The 18,507-nt window shown below is 52.3% G+C and overlaps 9 protein-coding genes across 9 annotated transcripts; 3 read left to right on the top strand and 6 right to left on the bottom strand.

Annotated features, from left to right (window-relative positions):
* Positions 1-10: 10 nt before the first annotated feature.
* Positions 11-1,048, top strand: MGL_2060 (uncharacterized protein; the record flags this gene model as incomplete). Its single annotated transcript, XM_001731009.1, has 1 exon — positions 11-1,048. The coding sequence occupies one exon, from the start codon at positions 11-13 to the stop codon at positions 1,046-1,048; it is 1,038 nt and encodes a 345-aa protein (XP_001731061.1).
* Positions 1,049-1,488: 440 nt separating this feature from the next.
* On the bottom strand, positions 1,489-2,136 carry MGL_2059 (uncharacterized protein; the record flags this gene model as incomplete). Its single annotated transcript, XM_001731008.1, has 1 exon — positions 1,489-2,136. One exon carries the CDS (start codon positions 2,134-2,136, stop codon positions 1,489-1,491), a length of 648 nt encoding a protein of 215 aa, XP_001731060.1.
* Positions 2,137-2,557: 421 nt separating this feature from the next.
* MGL_2058 (uncharacterized protein) lies at positions 2,558-4,138 on the bottom strand (the record flags this gene model as incomplete). The annotated part of the gene is made up of 1 exon (XM_001731007.1): positions 2,558-4,138. The coding sequence occupies one exon, from the start codon at positions 4,136-4,138 to the stop codon at positions 2,558-2,560; it is 1,581 nt and encodes a 526-aa protein (XP_001731059.1).
* A 148-nt stretch (positions 4,139-4,286) lies between these two features.
* On the bottom strand, positions 4,287-7,085 carry MGL_2057 (uncharacterized protein; the record flags this gene model as incomplete). Its single annotated transcript, XM_001731006.1, has 1 exon — positions 4,287-7,085. The coding sequence occupies one exon, from the start codon at positions 7,083-7,085 to the stop codon at positions 4,287-4,289; it is 2,799 nt and encodes a 932-aa protein (XP_001731058.1).
* Positions 7,086-7,985: 900 nt separating this feature from the next.
* MGL_2056 (uncharacterized protein) lies at positions 7,986-10,358 on the bottom strand (the record flags this gene model as incomplete). Its single annotated transcript, XM_001731005.1, has 1 exon — positions 7,986-10,358. One exon carries the CDS (start codon positions 10,356-10,358, stop codon positions 7,986-7,988), a length of 2,373 nt encoding a protein of 790 aa, XP_001731057.1.
* A 275-nt stretch (positions 10,359-10,633) lies between these two features.
* MGL_2055 (uncharacterized protein) lies at positions 10,634-12,188 on the bottom strand (the record flags this gene model as incomplete). Its single annotated transcript, XM_001731004.1, has 3 exons — positions 10,634-10,808; positions 10,875-11,479; positions 11,553-12,188. 3 exons carry the CDS (start codon positions 12,186-12,188, stop codon positions 10,634-10,636), a joined length of 1,416 nt encoding a protein of 471 aa, XP_001731056.1.
* Positions 12,189-12,423: 235 nt separating this feature from the next.
* On the top strand, positions 12,424-12,927 carry MGL_2054 (uncharacterized protein; the record flags this gene model as incomplete). The annotated part of the gene is made up of 1 exon (XM_001731003.1): positions 12,424-12,927. The coding sequence occupies one exon, from the start codon at positions 12,424-12,426 to the stop codon at positions 12,925-12,927; it is 504 nt and encodes a 167-aa protein (XP_001731055.1).
* Positions 12,928-13,255: 328 nt separating this feature from the next.
* On the bottom strand, positions 13,256-14,310 carry MGL_2053 (uncharacterized protein; the record flags this gene model as incomplete). Its single annotated transcript, XM_001731002.1, has 2 exons — positions 13,256-13,938; positions 13,998-14,310. 2 exons carry the CDS (start codon positions 14,308-14,310, stop codon positions 13,256-13,258), a joined length of 996 nt encoding a protein of 331 aa, XP_001731054.1.
* Positions 14,311-14,998: 688 nt separating this feature from the next.
* On the top strand, positions 14,999-18,400 carry MGL_2052 (uncharacterized protein; the record flags this gene model as incomplete). The annotated part of the gene is made up of 1 exon (XM_001731001.1): positions 14,999-18,400. One exon carries the CDS (start codon positions 14,999-15,001, stop codon positions 18,398-18,400), a length of 3,402 nt encoding a protein of 1,133 aa, XP_001731053.1.
* Between the last annotated feature and the right edge of the window lie 107 nt (positions 18,401-18,507).

Raw genomic sequence — 18,507 nt, 5'->3', positions numbered from 1 at the left:
GACAGCTTTCATGGGCTACAAGGCTGGTATGACACACATTGTGCGTGACTTGGACCGCCCAGGCTCGAAGTACCACAAGCGCGAGATCGTGGAAGCTACGACGGTTATCGAAACCCCCCCTATGGTTGTTGTGGGTATGGTTGGCTACGTAGAGACGCCTCGTGGTCTCCGTTCACTCACAACTGTCTGGGCTGAGCACCTCTCAGACGAGGTGAAGCGCCGCTTCTACAAGAACTGGTACCGCAGCAAGAAGAAGGCCTTCACCAAGTACGCCAAGAAGCACTCGGAGAACAATGGCCAGTCGATTGCCCGCGAACTCGAGCGCATTCGCAAGTACTGTTCGGTTGTGCGTGTGCTCGCGCATACCCAGCTTCGCAACACAAGCTTGAAGCAGAAGAAGGCCCATCTGATGGAGATTCAGGTGAATGGTGGTTCAGTCTCTGAGAAGGTTGACTTTGCAAACAACCTCTTCGAGAAGACGGTAGATGTGAACAGCCTGTTCACGCAGGATGAGCTTGTTGACGTGATTGGTGTGACTAAGGGTAAGGGTTACGAGGGTGTTACTGCTCGTTGGGGTATTACCAAGCTTCCTCGCAAGACCCACAAGGGTCTGCGTAAGGTCGCCTGTATTGGTGCCTGGCACCCTGCTAACGTCATGTTCACGGTGGCTCGCTCTGGTCAGGACGGTTACCACCACCGCACGGAACTAAACAAGAAGATTTACCGTATCGGCAACGGTGCTGACAAGGCGTCCGGTGCGACAGAGTTCGACACTACTCAAAAGTCGATCACGCCAATGGGTGGTTTCCCTCACTACGGTATTGTGAAGAACGACTTCTTGATGATCAAGGGTAGCTGCCCTGGTGTTAAGAAGCGTGTGTTGACGATCCGTAAGTCGCAAAAGATCCACACCTCGCGTGAAGACGTCGAGAAGGTCACTCTCAAGTTTATCGACACTTCGTCTAAGTTCGGCCACGGCAACTACCAGACTGGTGCTGAGCGTGACGCGTTCGAAGGCCCTAAGAAGCCTCCGGCGGTGTACTACTAAGCGGAAGCAATGTGCCTAGTAAAATCGCACAACTTTTCGCCCTTTAGATATTCGATATTCTCTTTCGTACTTTGCTTGGTGTAGATAGGTGGTTTCTGCACCTCAAAATCTGACACGCTTGATTGCATGTGGGGGAGTACGGCAGCTAAATCACATGAGTTATGTCGATGAAAGTCATGTAACGTCGCGTGGAAATAAAAGCTTGGGCGTACGATCTCTCCTAAATCGGTAGAAAGTTTAAAGGTTGCCAGCTTGCTTGATAAATGTGTACCAAATACAAACGAATCCATAAGCACTTCAATACCATACTTCACACCCCAGTGCATGAACACAAGCAAGAATGAATTGATCCGCTGATGACTACACTACATGTAGCTAACGCAACCAAACAAAATGGAAATAAATTAGGCTATCAATTATGAGTTGTGGATGGAATCATTTTACTTGACAACAAGGACTGGGACAGGAGAGTGGCTCACCAGATACGATGTAACGGTACCGCTGCTCAAACCCTTCTTCCAGCCACGGTTACGCTTACCGATGACGCAAAGGTCACACTTGTGGTAGCTGATGACCTTAAGAAGCGAAGCACGAGCTTCACCGTGAAGAACGTGCATTGTCACTTCATAGCCACGCTCCTGCAGCTTCTTGCGGTAGGGGTTCATGCGCTCAACAGCCTGATGGCGCAACTGCTTGAGCAGTTCGTTCTGCTTCTTGCTGTCAATCGTCAGAGGACCAGAAATCCATGGACCACCCAGGACGTTCGCAGGAAGAACTGTGCTAAGGAAAATGTGGCAATCCCTAGGACTAAATCCATGCTTGCCCATAATGTAGTTAAATGCAAGATCACCTGCCTCAGTGCCATCGAGGGCTAGAAGAATCTTGAACCGGGAGTCAGGTACAGATTCACCCGGGTGACCAACAATCTGCTGGTTACGAGCTTCCGATGGGATCGTCAGCTTGTCGAAAGGGTTTCCGGACTCCATGATAGGAGTCTGGGCAATGTTGTGCACTGGTGCACCGGGCGTGATAGAACCATTGCCAGAAGTCTGGTGGTCAATGCCGAAAAAGTCTTGTGAGCCAGTCATTATGGTGAAGTAAAGTCAAACGGGACGAAAGCGCACAAAACGCCCTTTGAGTTAGAACTGCCTGAGTTTGATTTGCAAATGATGCCAATGATGTGCCACTGCGTGAAACATAATCTGGTTGGCCTGTCTGTCGGATGCTTGAAGCAAGGTGGAAAAACACTGTCTGTATTGCTGACTAAATGCTGATCTTTGTGCGTATGCACTATGGAAAGTGCTGTTTATGGATATCAACCACGTGAAAGCGCATGTCCCGCGGTCACGGAATTTGATTGCATGATTAAGACCTAAAGCAATGCAGCGCTCACAAGAGCCAAGATGGTTCACTGAGCAAACCAATGGTGGCAATTATCAGCTAGCAAAAGGTATTCTAAAAGTATATAGAAGGCCTACCTAAACGGCCTTCATGGCAACAACTACAAATTTATGTTCGCTTCCTTCGGCCTGACATGGAAAGCTTGATTTTCATGCCCGATTTGCGGCGCTGAGACGATTCGGACGATGGCATCTCTTCGTTAGCATCTGCCGTCGATTGTGCATGAGACGAGTCTTCAATAGATGATACAGGAGTGTCTGTGCTCGGCGAGTCAGACAATGCGGGCATGCCAGTTGTCTCTGAAGTCGATGTCGATGTCGATGAGCTGGCGAGCTCAGCTTGTGTTTGTGCATAAACATCATTAAAGACGTGCTCCATTTCCAGAGAATCAAGCCAAACAATAGATCCTTCCTGGTTGTAGGTGCGAGCATTGTGAAACATGAGCAAGAAGTCGTCTCGACATGCTTCAAAGGTCTTGTACACACGGGTCTCGATACGGCGCTTGATCTGCTTCAAACAAACAGGTCGTGCAATCAAAACATGATAATCAGGGTACTCGTTCTTCTTAGGAATCTCCATGAAAAGTGTACTGCGCAAACGACCAGTATCCGGCTCTTCACACTGCTCAACAGCATGATAACATTTCAACATTGCGGCTTTCAGTCGTTCAAAGTCAGGACTAATTTTGCGCCGCTTAGAGATGGCAGCAGCATCTGCAGAATCGGGCATCGCTTCCGCCATGACAGCTTGTTCTCCATCTTCCAGGACCTTGCGCTTCTTATCATTAGTTGCAGCATCTGCAGGAGATTCAGAACGCGCATCCTTAGAAAGTTTTGCCTCCGGGTCTTGGCCCGAGTGCTTGAGACGACGTTTTTCGGCACGTTCCCGTTTTCGTTCGACAACCTCGTTCAAGTCTTCCTCATCTTCAAGAGCACGAAGAAACTGCTCCTCGGTGAGGCCATCATCATAACGCACTACATTCCGTCGACGGGTCAACGGCTGCTCTTCTTCGATGCCGTCGATGACATCAGTATCGAAGTCGCGTTGGTAGATTGCTGGCAACTCATGTTCTTGGATAAGACGATCAGGCATAGGACCTGTATGGCCAAGAGCTCGCCATTCCGTCTCTTCGTCGGCTATGCGCTCACGATCAACCTGTTGGAATTTGGCCACTTCTTCATCGCTGCGCGCGAGTAGTTCATTGAGCTCGTCATCGTTGAGTTCGCCTTGTTCTTCTTCCTCCTCCTCATTGTCTGCCTCCAGCATAGCACGAAGAAGCAATTCTCGCTCATCTGCAGTCGCCTGGTTATCAAATTTGCCGGCTTGGATGACTTTCCCGTTGATTTCCAGCTTCGATTGAGCACGAGCAAGAATAGTTTTCTCCACCGACTTCTCAGTTACGAGTCGCAAAATCCGCACTTCTACTTTCTGACCGATACGGTGCGCGCGATCTTGGGCCTGTAAGTCTTGGTGTGGATTCCAATCGGAGTCGTAAATAATGACTGTATCAGCAGACTGCAAGTTCAAGCCCAAGCCACCAGCACGTGTCGACCGGATGAAGACGTCATACTCGGAGTTCGGATCGTTGAACTGCCTGAGAAGGACAGATCGATCGTCCGGCTTTGTCGATCCATCAAGACGCAGGTACTTGATTCCACGGAATCGTAGAAAGTCTTCCATGATGTCCATAATGGCAGTCATTTGGAAAAAGATCAAGACCCGATGACCCGTTGCGAATAACTTCGGTAGAATGCGGTCAAGTAGCTCAAATTTGCCAGCGACTCGATACAAATCAGGACCATTCTCTTTCGAAGGGTTGATCGTTGCTTCCACTTGTTCAAATGCATAGGGATGGTTGCAAATCTTGCGTAGTTGCATAATAGCATTTTGCAAACCGCGGATTCCCATCGGTTTGGGGACCTTTGCCATTCGCCGCGCCGCTACCAGCGCCGGCATCACCAAGAATAATTTTGTGTCGCTTCATCTGTTGGTAAAGCTTAAGTTGCAAAGCGCTCATGCGACACGTAATGACCTTCTCGACCTTGTCAGGAAGTTCAGACTCGACATCTTTCTTCAATCGACGAAGCAAGAAGGGACGCAAGACCTTGTGAAGACGCTTGATGATAAGAAGAGCCTCTTCTTCATTAAGCTGCATACTGTTATCGCCCGTTCCTGTGTTCACAAACGGTGTATTGAACCATTCGTCAAAACTCTTTATAGAATTGAAAATTTTTGGTAAGACAAAGTTGAGAAGCGCCCACAGCTCTGGTAAATTGTTTTGCAACGGCGTGCCGGTAAGAAGCAGACGGTAGCGACTTGAGTAGGACTGGGTCAGAGTCACAGTGAGTTTGCTCTGTGTGTTCTTCATGCGATGACCTTCGTCGATGATCATGTGCGTCCATTTAATCTTGCCTAGCAAACTCTTTTCCTTGATAATGTATTCGTACGTCGTCAGCAGGACCTGGAACGTGCCCATCTTCAGCTGACCGGCAAGTTGCTTTCGTACATTTGGCGTGCCTTTGTACACAAGAGTTGATACAGACGGGGCCCATTTGTGAAATTCATTTACCCAGTTGGTCAGCGTCGAGAGAGGTACAATGACAAGGTATGGTCCGTTCTGCTTTTTGTTCTCGATCAGAAAAGTGATGAGCGAGATAGTCTGAATGGTTTTGCCCAAACCCATTTCGTCCGCCAAAATCCCATTCAGTCGGTTGTTGTACAATGAGACCATCCATTGCAATCCCTTCATTTGATACTCTTTCAATTTGCCACCAACCAAGATCGAGGGCTGTTCAGTGATTTTTTCAGTGATGCGATGAGCTACCGAGTAATAGTCGGCACGGCCAGCATCATCGGTGGGATCATCTTGACGAGAAGCACCGAATGTCGTCTCATCAACAGCTGCACCATCCGTGCCATCGGTAGTGGCCCAATCAATATGAGAATCGTCGTCTTGCTGAGCACGCACAGCCTGTGCAAGATTGTCCAGGTATGCGTCTGTCTGTTGAAGGAGGTGTGTGATGCGCGTGTCCTTAGCAGTGTCAATCAGCTTCAAATAAGCTTCCTCATCATCAGCTTTCAAAGCGTTGAGACGCTCCTTTGCAACGCGTTCGATGCGTTTCTGTTCCTCCCGCTCCGTGTCGGCATGAAACTTGAGCACCATTCGGCCGATCTTTCTCCAATGATCTGACGATTTGCTGTGAGCCGACAGTAAATCCTTGCCGTGCGCGCAAATCATCGTGAGGTAATCTGTGTGGCGCTGCTTCACCTTACGCTCACGTTCTGTGCGCTGCTTCCGCTCTAGTTGCTCGGTGACACGAGCGTCGCGGAGCGCTTGCTTGCGCACCCGGCGGAACGCAGAGCGATCAAGACCCAGTGATGTGGCCAGGTTCATACTCACCAAGATCTTCTCCCGCATCTGCTTTTGGCGTTCGAGCAAGTGGAGAGACTTGAGTTCAATGAGTGCTTTAAGCTTGGAGTTGGGGTGCTGGGGTATCTGAAAACTAGCAGAATCACTCGCGCGCACATCATGTTGCGCTTGTTTTGTATGCGACGGCGCCGGTGAAGACGTAGAAGATGGTGATTCCGCCGGCGATGAGGACGACGATGAGGAGGAGGCTGACGATAAGCGCGAAAATGACTGGGACATTGAGTTGGATGGGACCTGCGGAAGCGTTGCAGGGAATGACTCAAGTTCTCGAATCCGTTGTTGAATTCGTGTCTGAATAAAGCGCTCACGCTCTTCTAGAAGAAGGTGTAAATCAATTCCAGCAGGAAGCAAACTCGGTACAAGCAATCGCTGCTGCAAAGAAGCAAGGTCGTTGCCGTCCTTGAAGCTAGGCTTCGCAAGCGACGTAAAAGGATGAAGATAGGCATTGTATGGATACACACGGCTCGATGGATCATCGTGCGGTAAGTCCAGACGCTTCGTGACGTGGGATGCCGCCGAGCTAGTCGAAGCAGAGGCCTCCGGACCCGATGTAAGTGGCTTCATCGAGTTGTGACCATGTGCCGCGGTAAGCGCAGCGTGTGAGTCAGCAGCTGCATCAGCTACTTTAGTTGCAATTGAAGAAGCGACTGATGCATCTGAGGGATTCGAAAGATCCTTGGCATGTTGCTGAAGTTGAGTCGCCATTGGTTCATTCCGAGAAAGATGCTTGTAGGCTGACACTTGCGCCCGAAGACCCTGGATCTGATCATGCGTAAGTGAGGGTTGGACTTGCGACGCAGCAGGTACTTGAGGCGCAGGTGTAGCAAAGGGAGGCACGGGTCCAGGCGCAGGCTCGAGGCCGGGTGCAACGCTAGCTGGAAGAGATGGGCCAGAAACCGGCATAGGGACGGGTGCCGGCATAGGATCTGAAGGGGGCACTGACATGGGCGGTGGGATGGGACCAGACGAAGAAGAGCCGACAGCAGCTGCGGTCCCGTTTGCCATGTTATTCAAGGGAGGCATAGGCGCATGTGGCAGAGGCTTATCGGTCGGCACACTTGTGGGTGGTGGACGCATTTGAGAAGCTGCTGCAAGTTGCTGCATGCGCAAATGCTGGAGGTATTGGAACGTCTTGAGTGTCTGGACAAGTGAGGCAAATTCTGGACTTGATTGCTCGTTTTGGCCACTAGAGCGGAGCTGCTGCATGCGCTGTACTAGGTTAGTATGGAAAGGTGCACGTTACAAAACACGAACCGAAACAATGTATTGCAAACGCTCCTTCGTCATGCCTGCAAGTTGCTGTTGCACATGAGGTGGCAGCTGCGCTAGAATGGCATTTGGCGTCGCTGGTGCAGGATCAGGAGCTGGTGGCTGCGTAGCATGACCGAACAAGGGTGTAGGTGTAGGCGAGACACCGGAACCAGGCGCGGTCGTTGAAGCGGAGGGTGCAGAAGCCTCCACCATCTTGTCGCTGAGGGGACAGATCGTGTAAGAAACCCAGATGGATCCGTCCCACGGAACTAAGTGGGAGTGCTAAAGCGGTTGCGCAGTGAGGGCTTCGCGTGGTCGCGCTCTTGGTTGTATTGAGACTATTCGTCGAAGAGGAAACGCAGGGTATAGTATAGCAACGTGTCGCTAAGGACGCGTGATGCACGCGCTCCAACACACTGAAAAAAGCTCGTCGCGCGCACGCTCCGAACGCGTATTACTACCACCGGCGTGCGATAAGAAATGGGTGTGCCGAGGTCCTACTTTGTCCTGGGGGGACACTGGAAAAAGACATGCCCGGCCGAAACATAGGCCAATCAAAGTCTATTCTATCAACGCGCGTGGGGCTAAGCCGCCATATGTCTACGTCACGTGCCCTGCGAGCTCAGGCTCAGTGGACAAAACCATTTGTGGCTGTGGGAGGGGAGTCATTGATGATGGCGTGACAAGTGATGAAATCGGGCCTGGCCAAACAATCAAGCGCGAGACCGATTTTCAACTAACACGGTTGGGACGTGCGAGAAAGTGATTAGATTCACCATGGTAAAGTCGTGAAGAGGGACGCGTACACTAAAGTGTAATGCTGCTGAGTGCTTTGGCACGTTAAACATTTTGCAGTCACGCTTTGAGATGAAGTGCCTCGACGAACGGCATGAGATCGGCGCGACGAACCTCCAAGACACTCGATTCAAAGAGATCATTCCGCATCCGAGCACCACTGAGTTCCGCAGCATCTTGAAACGCTAAGCCGAATTGATTTTTTGCAACATCGCCATATTCAGCTGCGCCGACAATGCCTACAACGACGAACACGTCACGCGATGCATCTAGAGCCGCTAGGACAAAGGGCAGTGTGGTAAGAGCCGATGATAGACTGTCCAGGGTGTCATCCCCACTGGAGCCCTTGCTACGTCTCCGTTCGCGTCTCGCTTCCATTCGTTTTGCGTGCTGTTCGCTCACAATATCGCGCAATGCGTCAATGAGCCAGTAGCCAAGTCGCGTGAGAGTGTCTGGTTGCACAAACAGATGCAACGAGGGACCTTCTTGAAGGATTGTCAGTCGGAATGAGCGAAGTGTCTTGATGGACTGCTTTACAATAATACTGACACCTTGCGCAACGATGGCCTGGTGCAGAGACTTGGCTAGCTGCAAGGATGCTTGAAGAAGCGCCACATTCTGTGGCCTGTATGCGTCCATGGCACGGTACGCTTCGAAAAAGTTTTTCACCCAAACAGCCGACGTATCACTGTCGATTTCTTTATTCTCATATGCGAATGAGCTGGACGGTGCGTGAGCCATAGCTTGAGGCTCGTTTGCATGGATTGGTTGCAGCCCACTTGTGCTGGAGTCCAAATATCCCGGCGTTTGGCTGTTGCCTCGGGAAAGCGCAGGTATATGCAGGCCTTCGTCATCATTGAGTACCCAGAGCGTTCGTCCACCATAAGAGGACACGGCACGGTCCATCGGTAGAGTGCCTCCGTGTACGGTCGATTCGGACCGAACGATGTGGACGCCGTCGATTTCGATGCGGACACCATGTGCTGCTTGGAGCAACGCAGCGATGCCTTCGACGGCATCGCATGCGCTAATGGGCATAGATCGAAATCCATACGCCCGCAAGAACGAGCGAAACGTCAAGTCAACAAGCCCATACTCAGGCGCAATTGACTCCATCCGCTGCACGAGCGATTCACGTAGATCGAGTTCCATGTGCTCGTATGTCTGTCGGCAGTTTGCCAGTGAGAGGCCCATTTTGGCGAGAAGTCCACGCAGTTTGTGGATCCCCTTTTCGCGCCAGATCCCGAGTTTTGCAGCCACATAGCTGGTATGGTACATGCTCATTTCCAGACTCCAATGCCGGTAAAGCGTGAACCGTAGCTCTTCAGGGAGAACACGGATGGACGAATCATCTGCGCCATGTACATTGACGCCTGGAAGGGTCGATGGGGTATCTTGATCACTCACAGCATTCATGGCAACAACGTCGGAAGCAAGGGCGGCTGCGTATCCATCGTATGCAGTCGCATGAATCGCATTCGACGTGTATTGGGAAGTCAAGCCCAGGATTGCATACCATAGGCTATCGCGATCGCTGCGACCAAGCGACACGGCGAGCATGTACATCATCTGTGCTGTACTCATGCCTATCGAGCTTCCTCGCGCGTAATATTTTGCGAGTATGGCGCGGTATATTTGGCGCTGCGACGCATCGAGACGGGTGCGTTTCGAGCTGCGCTCCTTACGACTGGGAGAATGGGAGCGTTTTCTCGACGCTTCCATAAGAATGGTATGGTCCTCGCTGGTGCTAGGCTCTGGGTTTGTGTCAGGGTGATGGCCTCGAGAGTCTGGCCTTGACTCCGCTTCTGAATCGAATTCCAGCTCGGGTTCCAGCTCCTGCTCCAATCCAGACTCTGACTCTGAGTCAGACTCATAATCAAACTCGAGCATTTCAAAGGCTTCGCGTTCTTTTCCGAGGCGCTGCGCAATTTCTCCGTCGTCCCAGATCCATATTTGGTCATTGAGCCGCGACGTCGCAAATAGGTTGGTTAGGTTCCACGGCCGGTGGGAGTCAATCACATGCAATGTACAGTGCGGCGGGAGGGGCATCATTTGGGGCAAGGAAAGTAGTGATCCGAGATTCACAAATATAAGTGTGTGCAGTTCGTGGTGTTCATGCACGTCCTGAGCAAGAATCCGTCGCAGGGCTCTGTAGCCATTGACAGGCACTAGACGAAATGGCACCTCGTCATGCACCAAGAGCTGAGTCAGAATGCGCGTGGCCGCCAGTGAATCGACATGAGGCGTCGTTACAATGAGCACAGTTGCTCCACCTATAGCAGGGGGGGTACCGGTGTCGGGATCGTTGCTGCCGCCCAATACTCGCCGCCGAGCCATAGAGCAGATGTGTTTGTACGCTTGAGCATAGTCGAGTGATTCCCGCACGCCCAATCGAGCATCATCGCCCGTCTCGCGCGGCCAATGCACGATCATCGACTGTGCAGCGCAGAAAGCCAAGACGACGGACCACGATACGAATAGTGTCGAGCGAAGCTCACCTCAATGAGTCAGATCGCGTACGTCTCTGCCAACACGGCGACACGCACGTAATGTGCTGAACGTTCTATGCACGCGCGCATCACGCGTCGCGTGAAGAATTAAGGCTGCTTTCTCCACCCACTCTTGCCTCCACTAGATGCAAACAAGGTCAAGGTAGATGGTGTGCAGGGAGTGGCTTGCAGGCCTGATCTACGAGGCTGTCTATATGATCATGCTGGTGCTGCTGACAAAGTCACGAGCAGGTTCTTGAGATTCGGTAAAGTGTTGCGAAGATCTAGCACAGGAACGCCATATTTGTTCATAAGGTGCTCCAAGTCCTTGTTGAGCAGGAAAACAGCATACTCGTAGCGATACAGCTCGTTATATTGACCAGAAAGAAGGAACCTGCAAATGCAAACACGTGTGAGTAAAGCTGTATGTCATGGAGAGGGAAAGGATGGGTGCACGTACGAGCGAGGTCCACTCATCACACTGATACGATCTTGTATAGTGGCACGACTGCCTACTGATGTGAGTGGGTAGGGCAATGGTGTGTGAAGATATTTGCTGAGCAGAAGAGCAATCTGTGCCACATACGAAAGTACTGTGGATGCCTCCACCATGTCCGTCTTATGCACGAGAGCGCTTGCGTTTGCTTTCGTCGTGGCAATGCCATTTGGAAGGGGCATGCCAACCAACGAGTACAGTAAGTCGCGTGCATTCACGAGATCGATAGGATAGATGAGATCCAGCTCACGTAAAAGTCGCGCGCGTTCATTTGATAGTCGCACTTGCACAGCACGGAGCTCTGTGCTTACATGGTTGCTCTCAGTGCACAATTGGGTGCATGTATTGTTTATGCTCTCGAGCTTCATTCGGCCTTGCTGCAGCCTGTCTCGTCGCTCTTGAAGCGCATACTGGCGCTCCTCCAAATCGCGGCGCACTGACCGACGTAAGCGAATGCGCACGCGAGCAAATAGCTCACTGCAATACGTACATCTCCTCAGATCATGTTTGCGCTCTTCCGATGTGTGTCGAAGTTGATCAAGCGTATCGTGCAGTTCGTACTGGTAGCGCTGTGGTTGTAAAGGGAGATATGGTACGCAACGTTGTGGTTAGTGCCGGTGCATTGCATGATCAAGGACGTACCTTCCGTGCGAGTGTCGACATATCTATGAGTGCTGGAGCACAGCGCATTTCTAGCAAGTCGTTTGCTTCGCACAAACGTGAAATCTCAGAACAATCGTGCACAAGATGCTCTAAATCAGACCATGTACATGAGCGAGCGGGCGCATGTGTCGTGAGTGTATGAGTTTTCAAGGGGACAGGAGAATTGGTATTCTTATGTTCCACGGCAAAGTATTCATACTGGGTATCATTTCGGCGTAAGCACACATAGACGCTTGGTTGATTAGGTGGGCAAGAAGACAGTGCGGCCATGTCGGCGCCGACTGGCATGGTGTCCAAGAGATTCAGTACCCGTTCCCAATGGCAGTGCCATTCACCACATATTTGCACCCAGAGCGATACAAGCACAACACGAGCGGCAAGACCACCATCTTTACGCATCCAAGGAGCAAAATCGAACTCTGCATGAATCGGCGCACCTGTGCACTCACCCCACATGGCATGAGGTCCCGGCACAATGGATGTGACATAGAACGGTATTTCGTGCTGCCGCCGAAGAGCAACAAAGCATGGCTGTGCATCTACGCAACAAACATGCCGCGCGTGAATGGCATGCAGAGCTCCTATACATCGGTGAGTGGCATACGCTGCATCCATGCCTCGATGTCGATCAGCAGCGCACAGTCGCACACTCGGGTGAGCGTAACTTGGACTGAAAGTGTCGCACGCGTTCGTGGAGGTTTTGAGCACATAACCACGCTGTGGAGTTGGCGCGTCGCGTCTTGCCCAAAATGCGCCCATTTTCCAGGCACGCTGGGAACACCCTCCATCGTCCAGTCTATTCGCGGCAGCCACTTGCTATTCACCCCAGCCAAGTCGTCTGATAGACGTGATGACGACCGTGCGTCCTTTCTGCGCACGGGACTTGTTTGCATTCAACAATGTAAACATGGACCATTGGACTGAAACATACAGCAATGGGTTCTACTTGAGCTACCTTGCTCAATGGCCAGACATGACACTCACGGCATGTGCGGCCCATACGGGCAACTTGATGGGGTATGTGCTTGGAAAGGCGGAAGGGAAAGAACCTCGCACAGATCCAAAGAGGCGAAAGCAACAGGAGCCCACTTTGCATGGGCATATCACGGCTGTCACTGTTGCGCCCGAGTACCGGCGGCTGGGTGTCGCACACATGCTCATGGACTTTTTCGAGTACTGCTCCGAGCATGTGTACCGCGGATACTTTGTAGACTTATTTGTGCGTCCATCCAACAAAAAGGCCGTCGACATGTACGAAAAGCGCGGGTACTCTGTGTACCGCCGCGTGCATGCGTATTACCAAGGCATGCCTCCTAACGAGCCAGAAGACGGATATGGTACGTACGAAAAGTAGCAGCTGGCTAGGTGACCGCTACGAAAGTGCACGTTACTAACAGCTTGCAAGACATGCGACGTCCACTGGCGCGCGATGTCAAGCGGGAAACGATCCGCAGCAATGGGCACAATGTGATCGTGCCACCGCAGTACGTGATTTTCATGTTCTTTTTTTTTTTCTACAGGCAGCTAATACTGACATCGCAGCGCAACGATCTTCGAGCCATTCATACACAAAGGGATCTAATATCATGCTACTCACACTGCGAACCGCTGTAGGTCCCAAAGCTGCAGCCGCTGCTGCCAAGCGATGCAGGGAGCGGGGACAAGATATTCCGAATATGTCTTTACTGAGGAGGTTGATATGGATGCATGAGATATTCCGAGAGCGATGAGAGCTTCTCAGGACCACGCACTTCTTCTGTCAGCAGCGGAATCTTGACGACATTAAAGTCCTCCGCATACAAATCCATCATTTCATGCACATATTTATCTTGCATGGCTTTTCGCACACGGCAGTGCTCACACTGGGAGCCTGGTGGAGGGTACAACAGCTGGTTGCATACGATAGCGTGCGTATCGATACCATACTGCGTGAGTTCTTGGATCAGGCGCTCCGTTTCATAGAGTGACAAGAACTCAGCAATACACACACACACAAATGTGGTCTTTGTTTCGTCCTTAAACTGCGAGTTCACTTCCGTAATGACCTGGCGCATGCCCTCAAGCTTGGCAAACATGTCTTCTTGAGCATTGGCACCACCGCCCATCATGCTCTGGAACTGCTGGAACATGGGGCCGAGGCTCTTTCCAAACGAGCTGAATTTTGTCAGTGCCTTCTCTAGGACACTTGGAAAACTGAGGAAGCGCAAAGTATGACCAGTGGGCGCCGTGTCAAACACGACCACGCTGTATTCCATCGACTTGACAAGCTTCATGATTTCTGCAAAGCCCATTGCTTCGTCAACACCGGGAATTGCAAAAGCGAGGTCCTGCATAAATGGCGCGAGTGCACCACCTCGCTGCTCCGCTGCACGCATGGGTCAGTACAGGCTGGGTGACCCCTATAGAAAAGGCTGGCTCACTTACACTGCTCGATCATTTCTTGCATGCTGCTTGTAGGGTCGATTTCCATGGCACTCAGATTGCTGAAGCCATTCACTTTCACAGCCTCGCGCCCAAACTTTTGGCCGAATGCATCTGAAAGATTGTGTGCGGGATCCGTCGAGATCAACAGCACGCTCTCCCGCACTTTCGCAAGCTGGATTGCAAGCGAGCAGGAAGTCGTCGTCTTACCGACACCACCCTTGCCACCGCAGAAAATCCACTTGAGGGATTTCTGGTCTAGGATGTTTTGCAGCGTCGGGGGCTGAGCATCGTCAACTGTCGTCGTCGTCGCCATCCTCGTCGTCGTCGATATCGTTTCTCTTACACCCAGGCCAACACTGACACGGTCGTGTGCCCGGCTTACGTGGAACGAGCCGCCAACGTGTCACGTGGCCTATCAGTATGAGCATGAGGTCCAGAGTAGTGAGAGTGGTGTTCTTTTCTTTAGCTGGTGCGTCGGTTAGGCGTACGTTGGTTGCCCGCGTGATCCCCTGTTTCTTTTACGTCTCTCGTATTCATATTTCACGTCTCAGCCCATTGGTTAAGGCCAATCTACATCGCAATGCCTAGTCTCCGCTTGTCAGGTCCACATTTCTGCATGCCTACGAGAGAGCCACTTTTCCTCGTTCATTGAGTGTCTTGATAGTGCACGATCCATCCTCTTCCATACCTTTCTTCCTTTATACTTTTGATGCGTACCTTTGGGAGATATTACGTGCCCTCGCCACGCCGGGAGAACCATTGAATTATTTCATAGACTCGCCAGTTGTCATATCGAGCCTGTGTGGCTACTAAGACTGTGCCTAGACCTGCCGGCGCCGCCGCCACCCACTCACCCCCCTTTTTTGTGCGTTGCTCACGTGGCTTATGAATCATCACTTGGCACTCGTACCCCTGACTCCCCACGAATCCGTAGTGACAGTAGGCGGTTCCTGCACGACCCGATTGCGCCATTGCGCGAGGGGAGCACAATGCGACTATGCATGTGGCTCACACTCGTCGTATCCACGGTCTGCGTGCTTGTGCATGCAGCAAACCAAGCACTGCAACGGATGGATGTGGATGCGCACTTGCCTTATGCGACATTGCCGACGGACCCACTCACCGTCCATGACCTGGAGCTCTCGAATGTGCTTGTTGTGACGACCCTTGATGGGCGCCTACATGGAATTGATCGTACTTCTGGGCATGTGCTATGGTCATTTCAGGCGAATGAGGACTCGCTGCACACGTCGCCGCTTGTTGCGTCCACGTATCAGCATCGGACGATGGAGCAGTTGGCAAAAGATGCGCGTGACCATGGCGACTCGACACTGCTTCGCGCATTACAGGGCGGAGGCTTCTACGTCGTTGAGCCGTCGCAGGCCGGTCACTTGTACCTGCTGCATATACCAGTGGGTGCAACGAAGCCCATCTTGGACAAGTTGCCGTTCTCGTTGCCTGAGCTCGTGTCAATGAGTCCCTTCTCTCTGCACTCGGACGACCCTCGCATTTTCGTTGCTGAGAAACGCACGTCTTTGATGGAGCTGAATGTATTTACCGGCACTGTACGTGCCGTGTACAGCGGCAGTAGCCATGAGGCGGCGGACCTGGTGGGCAAGCCGCTGCCAGCGAGACCGCGAGTGTTTCGTGAACAAGACACCCATGCTCCCTTGGATACTGATGATGACACCTACGACGTTATTGATGAAGACGATGATGCTATAGAGTCGCCGTGGGTATATGTGGGCCGCACAGATTACACGCTCAAGGTGCATGTACGCCATGTGCCACAGGCCGAACAATCAGTTCACTACCATGTGTACACACCGAATATGGCCGACCGCGATGTCGTGCAGCTATGGCACCAGATGAATCAACCGGCCGATCACCGGGCCATTCTATCGTCACCCGAGAATGCCACGCTCATCTGCTTCGATTTGCGACTTGCTCGCAATCCTCAGAGGCACAGCACGCAGCCAATGCCGCCTGTTCTCTGGTCAGTACGTCTCGGAGAGTTGCCTGTGGATATATACGATGTGGTGTTTGCACCATCGGCTATGGATGCACCACTGCTGCGTCCAGCACTCGTTCCGCACAGTCCCGGCATACTAAGCACCATTGTTGAGCAGCAGCTACGGCGAGACCCGCGAGACCAGCCAGATCAGCAGGATATGCCAACTTCGTCGTCATCGTCATCGTCATCATCGACGGATGAATACCAGCTGAATGCCTTTATCGGTTCGGCTTCTGATGGCAGTCTGTTTGCATTGAGCAGTGCAAGATACCCCCTTGCAGGTCTGTCGGAGCATGCGGCTATACTGCGTGGCAGTAGCGATGCTCGTGATCCAGCCATGGATTCCTCACGCGTAGACCAAAAAGTTTTGCGTCCTTGGATCGGGGGTTACCGAGTTCGCTCCCCCGTTCTATCACCCCAGCATGCCTTGCCAATGCTTGGCGCTGCGTCGCAGCCGATTTTACAGCTGGAAGCACCTGTCCAAGCACCAGTGTCCCACGCGCCATGGTTTACCAAGTGGCGCATAGCTCAACTCGCCGGTCTCATGTTGATTCTGCTTATTATCTACCGCGGTTGTTATTTCATATGGCGCGACTCCCAGCCGAAGTACTTGGACATTTCATCATTGGCATTCCCAGACACTCGAGTTTCACCGAGTTCACCACCCATGAAAGACAACACGGTCGGTGTCAGCGCAGCGACGACTCTAGCAGCGACTCCAGCCACGACATCACCCCCAACTCCTACTTTGGCCGGTAGCACCACAATCGTGCGATCGTCGTCTTCCGAGCAAGTGGAGGAGGAATCTAGCACTCATGCATCGCCACCGATACCCGATCCTCAGACTCCACAAGAGTGCGAGGCGGATCCTAAGCGCCGGCGCCGTCGGCGTGGCAAGCGCGCAGGAGCTGCTGTTCTTGCACGTCAGGCGCGTCGCGAGGGGTCTGTTGAACCCGCCTCTCCGCTGCGATCAGCAGTCGACTCTTCCAAAGCCTTAGCCACGGCCCCGACGTCTCTCAATGCAGAACCCGCGGCAAACTCGTCCATCCACGCCTTGGCGCCGGAGTCGGCGTCGTCCGCGTTGGTGCCAAGTGATGCATCTCATGATACCCCAGCATCATTAGTCGAGCTGCCATCGACATCACTGCAAATCTCGGATGAAGTGCTTGGCTATGGTTCGTCAGGCACCGTTGTGTTCCGTGGCACGTTTCAAGGCCGCGCTGTTGCGGTGAAGCGCCTCCTGCGTGACTTTGTGCATCTTGCATCGAAAGAAGTCTCGTTACTTCAGTCGGCCGACAACCACCCCAATGTTATACGATACTATTGCCAGGAACTGACGCCCAACTTTCTGTACATCGCACTCGAAGAGTGTCCTGCCAGCCTGGCTGACTTGATTGAACGTCCCCTTGACCATACCGAGCTGGCCTCCTTGCTTGAGCCTCGGCAGGCATTCAAGCAAATCACCGCTGGCCTAGTGCATCTACATTCCTTGTCGATTGTGCATCGCGACATTAAGCCTGGCAACATTCTCGTGTCACTCACATCTCAACAGAAATTGCGCGTTCTTCTGTCTGATTTCGGGCTCTCGAAAAAAATTGATGGCTTGTCTTTCAGTGCACAGACACAATCTGCCCACGCTGGCGGCACTATTGGGTGGCGCGCTCCTGAGCTCCTGCGTGGCCACGATACGGCGTCCGGACCCATTTGCGGCAGGGAGCGTCTCACCCGGGCTGTAGACATATTTTCGCTTGGCTGTGTCGCTTATTACATGCTCACGCGTGGTGCACATCCATTTGGTGAGATGTATGAGCGGGAAATGCATATTCTCCAAAACAAAGTCGATTTACATGCGCTTACTGCATCAGGCGATGACATCGTCGAGGCTGAAGCTCTGATCATGCGCATGATTGACACGGATGCGACGAAGCGGCCGACGGCGTCGGACGTTGCACGGCATCCCTTCTTTTGGAACGCCGCCAAACGCGTAGCTTTTCTTCAAGACGTGAGTGACCGCTTCGAGACACTCGAGCGCAATCCACCCGCTTTTGCGCTGGAACTACTTGAGCAGAATGCTTCGTCAGTCGTTGGCACTGATTGGCGTCGTCGCTTTGACCGCACCTTCTTGGACGACCTTGGCAAATTCCGCACGTACAACTCGGCGAGCGTCCAGGACCTCTTACGCGTATTGCGAAACAAAAAGCACCATTTCCAGGACATGCCGCTCGCGCTCAAAAAACAGCTTAGTCCGATGCCTGAAGGTTTCTTGTCATATTTCACGCGCCGCTTTCCGGCGCTGTTTCTCCACGTGTATCATGTCGTTGAGCGTTTGCCGCAGTTGCGGTCCGAACCAATATTTGCGTCGTACTATGAATCAGAAGATACATCGTAGCCATCTAAGGCCCACCCATTGCCGTCTCTCGCTCTATGACTGTGCGGTCCAGCTTGATGAGGATCGTTGTTCGATCCGGATACGCATCTGTCGGCACAGAATGTGCT

This window comes from Malassezia globosa (assembly GCF_000181695.2).
Source record: "Malassezia globosa CBS 7966 chromosome Unknown mgl_sf_4.1, whole genome shotgun sequence".
In the NCBI taxonomy this organism is placed as follows: Eukaryota; Fungi; Basidiomycota; class Malasseziomycetes; order Malasseziales; family Malasseziaceae; genus Malassezia; species Malassezia globosa.
This window is presented reverse-complemented; position numbering and strand designations above follow the sequence as displayed.